Genomic DNA, 10,073 nt, shown 5'->3' with positions numbered 1-10,073 from the left:
ACTTGTGAGTTTCTTATGAGAATCAAATGCCGAAATAATAATAAATAATAAGGGATAATGATATTTTTGACCCCTCAACTTTGTTGTCATGAAGCCGTTGTTGCCACCATCGATAAGTAATTAATCTCTCTCGAAATGGGTCTTTCTCGAATTAATTTCTTATGTTATAACTAATATAGCATTGTTTTTCAACGCATGATAAACACACGATCGAATCTCGTTTATTTTGGCGATATAAATAACATAAAGACCAAATATGATGCAATTACAATGATGAAAGGGTAAAACTACAAATTTTTTTATTCATGGACCAACTTGTTACCGGTGACAAAGTTGAGGGGCCAAAAATATCATTTTTCCTAATAATAACAAGTACAAAAATTAAAAAGCAAACTTAATTATACTAGTTTATTACCTCTTTTTCTTAGACGAGAGATGAATGATCATTTTTTTAAACACATTTGTAGTTGATAAAGAATAAATTTACTATCTCTATTTTAAAAATGTGTGAAATTATCAGTAGACCAAATTAGTTCTCACAAATAAGGATGATCATTGTACGAAAAATAAATGAATGATCATTTACAGATATTTTCATAGGCAACTTTTGATGTTTTAATTTTCTTTGTGAGTCGTAAACGTTATGCTCATTGTACTAATGTTATATTTACGCGATTATTGTCATATTGCGAGCATAATTTAAAAATATAATGTTTCAAGTATTTTGCAAACTGTTTTTTCGTTCAAGAAGAGAGAAGACGCGAAAAGGAAGAGAAAGATGACATGAAGAAGAAGAAGAAGAACTTTCAGTCCCATAGAAAATGGTTTTAGGATTTCTCTGTATAATTTTTGACGATTTTTGGAGTCCTAAATATGAGATTGGATTAAAAAAAATCTTATTTCCTGATATTCATATGGCCGCATGGTTTGTTTGTTGCACGATCTGATGCTAGAGAAGAGGCCATTAAAAATCGGTGGCTTTTTAACGATTTTGGGCGATTTTAGGCAAGATTGAAAACATTTGGTCGTGCAACGACTCGTCCGAAATGGCAAGGCCGATATGACGTATTTCCTTAGCAAACAATCTACTAATTTATATTTGTTTATATATCAATTAGGCCATCTCAGTTACAACGAAATACAATTGCTCAAGTTAGGTTGGAAAAGAATGATATTTCACGATAAAAGTTATTTCCACTTTCCATAATAATATGTCGTGCGCAATTACAAGGCCGATATGACGTAGTTGCTTAGCTAACAATCTACAATCGATTGTTTTTAAATCAACTGGGTCATCTAAGAAACAATAAAATACAATTGTTTAGGTTGGAAAATCTTGGAAAGTCATAGTGCATGCATTTAAATAAATAGGTCAAATTGAATTTAAAACCTTACTAAAAACAAAAATAATAATTTAGCTGAACTTTAGTGTTCCTCGCTTGAATTCAATTGCCCGCATTAGATTATATTATCTTTGATACAGGGTAGCACGAAAATCTTTAACCCATATTCCGATCGCTATTAAATCCTGAAATGTCAATCAAGTTTTTTTATCCATTTCTCCTTTCACTTCCATATTCATTTGAGTGAATCTCGAGTTTCTGTGTTGTAGTAATAATAATGGAAGGAACAATGCAAGTTGGTTTGGCTGCAAGAGACACCACCGGATTTCTATCTCCCTATTCATTCAATCTCAGGTCTCTCACTCTAAACTTGGATTGATTTTTGTCCGTTATTTTCTAATTTCCAATGTCTATTGAATAACAGAAAAACAAGTTCAGAGGATGTGGTACTAAAAGTTTTGTACTGTGGACTAGATCACACTGATCTTCATCAGATGAGGAATGAGATTCCTAGTACTAACTACCCTTTGGTCCCCGGGTAATATATCAACTAGGCTTCCATTTTTTTTCTTCATCATGGACAAGAAAAGTTCCTGTTTTATCAAAGACTTCATTGCTAGACTACAACTATGCACTAAAGTGTTGTGTCTCATCTCGAAAGGCACGAAGTAGTAGGCGAAATTGTGGAGTTGGGTTCAAACGTGAAGAGATTCGAGATCGGGGACAAGGTCGGAGTCGGCTGTGTGATCGGGTCATGCAACGAATGCCCTTCGTGCAAATACGGAAAAGAGCAATACTGCGCCAAGAAGATCTTCACTGTTAATGGGACCCACGACGACGGATCTCCAACTCACGGCGGCTTCTCCACTGCCATGGTGGTTAACCAAAAGTAAGGTCCATATAACAAATATCTATCAAAACTCAAGCCATTTCTTGTTCTAGTCCATCTTCTAAGCTTTTTTTTTTTTAATGGTCGAATGTCGTCACAGCTTTGTTGTTAAAATACCGGAAAAGCTAGCGCCGGAGCAAGCTGCGCCGCTTTTGTGCGCTGGAGTGACTGCTTACAGTCCCCTCAAGCAATTCATGGGACTGAACAGAGTAGTGAAAGCTGGGATTTTGGGTCTCGGCGGAGTGGGACACTTAGGCGTATTGATAGCAAAGGCGATGGGACACCATGTGACGGTGATAAGTTCCTCGGATAAGAAGAGAGAGGAAGCTTTGGACCATCTCGGGGCCGACTGTTTCCTTCTGAGCTCCGATACGGCTGAGATGGGAGCCGCGTTTGGTAGCCTCGACTATATACTCGACACCGTACCGGCTTTTCACACTCTCCAAACCTTTCTTTCGCTTCTCAAATTCGATGGGAAGTTCATACTTGTCGGGCCAGCTCCCCAGCCGCTGGAGTTTGTCGCGGGAGACTTAATTACGGGTACCTCCATATAATCCTAGCGTTACTCGGTCCATTTGTGTGTGCGTTATGTTGTTGTTGGTTTAAATTATTAGGACGATTTGCAGGGCATAAGACGATCAGCGGGAGTTTCATTGGAAGCATTGCGGAGACTCGAGAATTGTTGGAGTTTTGGGAGGACAAGGGTCTGAGGACAAGGATAGAGATAGTGAAAGCAGAGTATGTGAACGAGGCGTTTGCGAGGATGGAAAGAAACGATGTTCGGTATAGATTTGTGCTCGATGTGGCTGGAAGCAACCTCCTGTCAAGGAGCGAAGGGCAGTGAATGAATGAGAAGACATGAGTGAACTTGTAGCCATGGGTTTTACACAGACCACACCTTTTTTTTTTTTTTTTAATAATAGTTGCTAAACAAAAAGAGTCAAAACACAAGGATTGTATCAAGCATGTACAAGGCCAAAAGGTGTGTATATTCACCATATTGAAATAACAATTTCATCATTCGGAAATATGTTAGCTAAATTAGAAGAACCTAACGCAAAGCGATTGTGGGTTAAAGTCGTTCACGTGTGACTGTGACAAACTGAAAGTTAACAGACGAGATTCCCAAAGAATTCGGAAGACGATTACACATAAGAAGACGGTTAGAACGGAACCGGGGCTGAAGAAGAGGGAGGTTGATACAAGAAAGAATGATGCGATGCTACTTATACAACAGTTGGATGGAAAGTCTCCAGAATTTCACAGCCTTTCATTTTGGTTAATCAGTCGTCTTTTCCCTTGCCCTTCACTTCGACGCCTTTTGTGGTATCATAGGCAGAAAGGAAGAATGTACTCTGATTTTTCTGCATAAACCTGAAATAAGCATATATAGTTATATCAGTTCTTACATTCACACAAGCTTTTGAAATCCGACCAAGATAATGGTGAAGGCAATGTTTTAAACCCTTTCTGAGTCACCAATTCAGGACGCTAACTAATGGAATGACGAACTGTCGATAAGCAAGTCAGAACAGGGATTGGATACCTGAGAAAATCAAGAAGTTTCTGTTGTAAGCGGCCCAGGGTTTCCTCTTCAATGTTCGCATATCCTAACAACTCCGGGAACTTAACTGCAAAAGCCATTAATAGATATTAGGTCCTAGAAAAATCACGAATTTAATAGATGTTAGGAAAAGTGAAGTCATGTACTTCAGGCGCATCAAAATGAATCGATCTGGCAAAAAGGCTCCCAATAAAATTGGTATCAATAAGCTGCTAAAATATTACATGATGTTCGAGGCCATAGCAAGTAATTGTGAATGATGGGATTTATACCAAATAGTCGTAGTAAGTGCTCTGCACCGTAAACAGTTGATGGAGAGACATCATCTTGAACCACTTCACTAAATTGTTTCCGCTCTTTCTTATACAAGAGCATCACCGGCAATGCTTTGTCGAAGTAACACCGTACTCCTTTCAAGATTTCTGAAACAGATTCAGTTATCCTGTGTAACAGAAAACATCGTGCACTCGTATCACTAGCGTACTTAGTACTTACCAAAGTCGCATAAGTTTAATTGGAAAGCAAGCAGATATGTGAAATGATTCAGTTATAATCAATCGAAGGATTTGACCTACCATCATGCAGAATTTACAAATGATGGAGTTCTAATTAAAGCAATATCAAGCTGAAAATTATAATTAAAGATTAACCGACAAACGAAAATAATGAACAAAAGAATAACAGAAATGCATAACATGAAAACGCAATTGTAGTGCACTCCAAAATGTTCTTAATATTAAAATATACTTACGAACTATCTTTCTTTGAGCGGTAATCGAGGTACTTTGCTATAATATCATCGACTGTAGGTGAACGAGGAAGCTTGACAAGCTATAAGACATAAAAGCAGATATCAGATAACAAAATAAAATTTATTCATGAACATGTATAATCACTTCTTATTTTACATTTTAATAAGAAATTACATGTATCGATTAAGAACTTCAAAAAAACATCACTGAAACAACAGTGAATACACCGCAAGATACCTGATCCTGCTGATTAACATATTCCCAGTCATCAACAAGCTGCTTTTTTAGCGTTGATGGGATTTGAATCTTCACTAGCTTCTCCAATGGCTCGCTGTCCTTCTAAAAACATTAGTTATAGTATATTAGGCTTTTTTTAATCAAGAGTCTAGACCACTAAATGAAAGCTAACATAACAACAGATATCCCAAATTTGAGCATCTCATGGAGTGCTGAAGCCTTGTCTATATAACTTTTGAATCAACGCGTGGACAAAAACTCAACCTCTTACAAAAAAAAATATTCAAAAATCTCCATGTTCTGTTAGTCTTTCATGTTGCCTATAATGCTTATCAGTCATCATTAAATTAAATTCAAACATATCAGACGGGAATATTAAAACATATCAGGGGTAAAAAAAAAAGGGAAAGCTAGGCGTATGACCCATTTAGAACCCTAAGATAATATTCTAGCCAACTATCTAATAATTAAGAAAACAGCCCGAACTCTGATAAGACGTCATACTATGTGAGAGTTAGGCATGAGTTGAGTTATTTATATTTACTTAGTTTGGCTATATTTTAATTGAGAGCAGCGCTATTTCAAACAGTTTCTTCAACAACAACTAAAAATACATTACTATAACAATTGGCACAACAAATACATAGGAGTTACAGAAATGCATGTTTTCATAAGGAAAAAAAAAATACAAAACGATCACATGAAATACAGACCTCTGTGCTGGATTCATTCTTTCGCTTCTTCCCTTTTGTAGCTGCCCAGGACAGGAAGTAGTAAAATAAGAAAAAGGAAGTACTTTCCTACTGTATTTTTATTTGTATTTTATTGGAAAAGTCAGATTATAGCATATTTAATATTTTTCAATACAACACGATATATGCTATTTTTTATTCCCAGATAAAACCTCCATTCCAGAACCATTAGAAACAAGGAAGTAATAGAGCATAAAGTGGAGAGAAAAGTGAGGGCATACAAAATGGGAGATAGAACAATTATAAAGTACCACTCAGATTGAAAAACAGAGTCCTTTAACGACCCTTTCAAGTGGGACAAAACTCAATACTTCCGATAAGATCCAAAGCAGAAACAAGCCTCAATTAAGAAAGTGCACAATGGAAACCATGTATTCCTTCATTATGATTAGCCTCTAAATTGGGGAGTGAGCTGGTATGATAAGCATGTTTCAGAAGGGTCTTTGCAAGCTAACTGTAGTCCTGGATTGGTGAAAGAATATCCAGGTCTTGTGACGAATTGAAGAATCCGATCGCTAGCACTACGGATACAAGTTTTTGTCCTCTCTTGGGTGAAACAAACAAAAGGAAAACTATAAGTGTTTGAGGACAAGGCTTCAACCTAGCAGGATCTGTTTAAGAAGGCAAATTTTTCTGCATTGCCTTCAATCCAGAAAACAAAATCTTTAGGAATTCCCAGGATCTCAAATTGTACAAATAAGATATCGCTATGGGATTTTAGTTTGAATTTAAAGCAATGCATTTATACACTTTTCTTTGTTTCGTTCACAATATATACTATTTTTCTGCTGTGTTTTCCATCATTTTATCACTGCACACTCTGACTCTGCCATTAGATGTTATTATAATATAGAAATAATATGATTTTTGGCTTTTAATGAAAAAGGCAAGTATTGTATGAAAAAAAAAATTAAGCTAACTCTCACCGTTTTGCTTAGGCTCCTCTTTCTCAACTTTTGCATCTGCCAAAGCAAGAATAGTAGTAATAAGTAAAGACAGATGTGTATCAAAATACATGAAATACTTTTAGTTCGAGAAACTTGAACCAATAACCTCATGCAAGTACATTTTATGCCCTCTACAAACTGATACTTTAAGCAAGGAAATTATAGTTCCTAACAAAATCAAGAAAAAAATAACTCCGATAAAAGAAAATAATCTCACAAAAGTTGCATTATAGAGTGGCGCCAAGAAAAGGAAAAAAAAAAAAAACCGTCAAGAGACTCTTGTGTTAAGTTCCTTCATGGCAACTTCAATTGACATCAGGCTATGAGATAGTTAAACCTACAAGGCTGTTGAGTAAAGAGCAAGAGTGCAACATAAACTATTAGACAACCATATCCCAATACCAGGGCGTTAATTTCAAAAAATGCATCCCTTATACTTTCTCATCATAAGCCAGAAAATACGAACCAATTTGCACAATCCAATCAGATTCAGGAACTAAGCCACACACATACTCAGAAAAAAATAAACATGCAAAAGTGGAGAAAATAGAAACGTTGTACACAATAACAGGACATGATGACTATATACATAAAAGCAAATTTTACCGATAGAGGTTTTTGGTTTTGACTGAGACGAACGGCCTGCCTTGGGGTTCTTGTCTTCGCCCTGTTTTAAGTCAAGGGCCTCCTGCTTTTTCAAGTTCTCTTCATTATGCTTCATCAATCGGTCCGCCCCTACCCACTCATCCCAACTGTTGCCAAGATGTCCAACTCACATGACTGATTGTTGTATACCCAATCGGAAAACAAAGTACTCATATCACATCAAACCAAAAAACACAGTTCCCTCAAATTAACACAGTCTAGACACCCCCTAGATCGCCTCAACCTGTTTTTCCAGAACCCGTAGATCTCTTAAAACTGTCAATCCTATTTCCATCACTGCTATTTTTCTCAACCCCTCTCAAACCTATATAGAATAAGCGACACTGTCTTTTTTCCCCCGCTATTTTCTCTTTCTCACACATTAATACAACAATGGTTATTAATTGAACAAAGAAGAATCACATTTCCTGAACCTCCTTTGTAAACACTATCCACTAGGGTGACTAAAGTATCAAAAAATGAAAACATCTAATGTGGTTGTACATACTGTACTTACTAACAGTTGAAATTAACATAGAAAGACGGAGAAAAAAAATTAGAGAAAAGAGAGACGGACAGAATAGAAGTCACTCACTTTTTATTCCAACCCTGCAATAAAGGGAAAATTTGTAAATCATTTAGAAAATTATTCTCTCAGCCAAGCTATGATGAAATTTTCAAAACAAACAAATCTAATCGACGCGAAATTAAAGAAATCCAACGAGACGCAGTAGAACTTACAAGGTAGTGTACATAGTATCTCCACTCTTTCTTCCTCAACTCAGCCTTTTGAACCTTCAAAAGTTTCAAAAAGCGAAACACTTGAGAAACGAAAAACAACCGAGGAAACAAAATCCATTCTATCAAAACGAAATGAACGGAATAGAGAGCCAGGTTCAAACTGAAAAGCAGAGAAGGGCGTTGGAAGACGAGATCGGAAGAAAGAGGCGAAACCTTGGCTTTGTAGATTCGAGGTCCGTGGAAAGCGAGGACTTTCTCTCCCTCGACGAATAGTGTCGACTTCGAATGCGTAGCGTCGCCGCTGGAGGTGTCGCCGTCGGTTGCTGAGTCGTTCTTGGACGAGTTTCCCATCTCCGAGTCCAACTCAGTAACTGGTTTCGCTCTGGGGTTTAGAAATTTAACTCTACGCGATTCGAGTCTCAAATTCACGTGATTTGGTACGGTTATATCATATATCCACGTGGGTGTTATTGTGCTATGAAAATAGGGGTGTGTTTTGTACGAAAGGGTGTTTAAATCGGATGATGGTTCTATTTCTACATTTAAATTTCTTCCAAACTATCTGAAAATTACGTTATTCGGTGACTACCTGAGGTCGGTAAATGGGTTTGCTTGGTCAAGCATTTTTTTTACGCCCTGAGTAGAGAGACAATCGCTGCAATACCATGATCAAGTGCGTGCTACGTGTAAGTCGACAATATCTCTCGCTGCAACGTAATTTAGTTGGTTAATGTTAATCGCGTTTTTGGATTAGCACTAAGAACCGTCCGTGGTTTGATCTAGGGCCAGACCCTATGACCGCACGTAGGTTGGGTTTGGTGAAGTTCTTCTCTTCTTGTCGTTTCCATCTCGTCAATGAATTTCCTTCGTGATTCTCGCGTTCTTCGTGTTCGTCGTGTTCTTCAATCTGAGAATCAAAAAACATGAACTAGGGGCGCGGATGGTTTTCCCCCGACGCGCGCTCCGACGCTCAACATTAGTAGAGGTGGGGGGTCTCATCTCGTCTCTAGAGGTTAGAGAGAGGAAATATTTCTCTAGTGAGAGAGAGGCGGAGCTTTTTCAAGTCCAAAGAGAACTTACCTTGAGAGAGAGTTGAGAGAGGTATTTATAGAGGATTTAGACTTGTCTTGATCATGAGTTGAAGGAAATAGATGTTGGAAGCAAGTTTTGCCTTGTGGCAAGTGGGGTTGGCGACAAGAAGCTTTGGGCAGGTTGGCGGCAAGGAGCCTTGAGAAGGTTGGCGACATCACAGCTAGATGAGTTGGCGACAACTGCCTCTAGGTGGATTTCTGGGGTTGGCGGCAACCTGGAGTGGACGACATTTTGGGTTGGCGCCGTCAGGTTGGCGTCACCTCAGCTTTGTGCCAGCATCAAGTTGGCTGCGTCATTAGGTTGACGACATCAGGTTGGCGTCACCTCAAGTTGGTGTCACCATCAAGTTGACGGCATGACAGGTTGGCGACGTCATCAAGTTAGTGGCATCGTCAGGTTGGCGTCACCTCAAGTTGCTGCCACCATCAGGTTGATGGCATGGCAGGTTGGCGACACTATCAGGTTAGTGGCATCGTCAGGTTGGAGTCACCTCAAGTTGGTGCCACCATCAGGTTGATGGCATGACAGGTTGGGGCCATCAAGCTTGTCGTTTTTGCTCTAGGGGCGTCATTTCTACCTTGCGAGAATCTGACCCAACAGTTAACAACCTCACTTCATTGGACTATTTGAGCAAGGAATGTTTTTTTCTGCTACAACCAAATTTTAATGCATCACGAAGATTAGAAAAAGATTGTGTTCTTTTTTTTTTTTTTTTTTGAAAATGAGGAAAAGATTATATTGTGTTCAAATCATAATAGACCAACAGATTTATTAGTGTGAAGTGTTGTCATTTGGACCCATGAACAAAGGCTAGTGGAGAACATGTTCTAAGAGAAGCTTGGCAATGTTCTAAAAAAAAGTTTGGTAAGACGATGAGAATATATATAGACAATGTGTTGGTGAAATCCATAGGAGATAAATATTATGTATCCCATCTATAAGAATACTTTGAGGTGGATGAATCGACAGGACTCTTGACAATAACAACGCTCTTATAGGGAGATATTGGCTGAGATGTTGCCCCCTGAAATATACCAACAACAATTGAAAAAATAAGTTGGAGATCGTTCGAACATGTGCTTTAATCTAAACGATGACGAAGAGAGCTACT

At 38.1% G+C, this 10,073-nt stretch overlaps 2 protein-coding genes across 2 annotated transcripts; one reads left to right on the top strand and one right to left on the bottom strand.

Moving 5' to 3' along the window:
- Positions 1 to 1,399: 1,399 nt before the first annotated feature.
- On the top strand, positions 1,400 to 3,260 carry LOC149400011 (putative cinnamyl alcohol dehydrogenase). The gene is made up of 6 exons (XM_089612305.1): positions 1,400 to 1,484; positions 1,613 to 1,697; positions 1,768 to 1,881; positions 2,005 to 2,232; positions 2,333 to 2,772; positions 2,859 to 3,260. Exons 2-6 carry the CDS (start codon positions 1,621 to 1,623, stop codon positions 3,074 to 3,076), a joined length of 1,077 nt encoding a protein of 358 aa, XP_089468431.1. The 5' UTR covers positions 1,400 to 1,484; positions 1,613 to 1,620; the 3' UTR covers positions 3,077 to 3,260.
- On the bottom strand, positions 3,201 to 8,321 carry LOC149400010 (MRG family protein). The gene is made up of 11 exons (XM_089612306.1): positions 8,084 to 8,321; positions 7,871 to 7,924; positions 7,725 to 7,738; positions 7,091 to 7,236; positions 6,464 to 6,499; positions 5,499 to 5,539; positions 4,786 to 4,887; positions 4,548 to 4,627; positions 4,069 to 4,238; positions 3,779 to 3,863; positions 3,201 to 3,606 (listed from the first exon to the last, which is right to left on the bottom strand). The coding sequence occupies exons 1-11, from the start codon at positions 8,219 to 8,221 to the stop codon at positions 3,516 to 3,518; spliced, it is 957 nt and encodes a 318-aa protein (XP_089468432.1). The 5' UTR covers positions 8,222 to 8,321; the 3' UTR covers positions 3,201 to 3,515.
- Positions 8,322 to 10,073: the final 1,752 nt, after the last annotated feature.

Source organism: Urtica dioica, chromosome 4 (genome assembly GCF_054948205.1).
Source record: "Urtica dioica subsp. dioica isolate 48M chromosome 4, U.dioica_male_clone48M_v1_H2, whole genome shotgun sequence".
Lineage (NCBI taxonomy): Eukaryota > Viridiplantae > Streptophyta > Magnoliopsida > Rosales > Urticaceae > Urtica > Urtica dioica.
This window is presented reverse-complemented; position numbering and strand designations above follow the sequence as displayed.

Excerpts from the sequence above, each read along its gene's own strand:
- LOC149400010 (XM_089612306.1), bottom strand. The coding sequence starts at position 8,221 with ATGGGAAACTCGTCCAAGAACGACTCAGCAACCGACGGCGACACCTCC. Across the intron at positions 7,925-8,083 it reads CTCGAATCTACAAAGCCAAG|GTTCAAAAGGCTGAGTTGAG; the intron begins GTTTCGCCTCTT and ends AAACTTTTGAAG. Across the intron at positions 5,540-6,463 it reads AGAGGAGCCTAAGCAAAACG|CTACAAAAGGGAAGAAGCGA; the intron begins GTGAGAGTTAGC and ends TGTCCTGGGCAG.
- LOC149400011 (XM_089612305.1), top strand. The coding sequence starts at position 1,621 with ATGGAAGGAACAATGCAAGTTGGTTTGGCTGCAAGAGACACCACCGGA. Across the intron at positions 2,233-2,332 it reads GCCATGGTGGTTAACCAAAA|CTTTGTTGTTAAAATACCGG; the intron begins GTAAGGTCCATA and ends ATGTCGTCACAG. Across the intron at positions 2,773-2,858 it reads CGCGGGAGACTTAATTACGG|GGCATAAGACGATCAGCGGG; the intron begins GTACCTCCATAT and ends GACGATTTGCAG.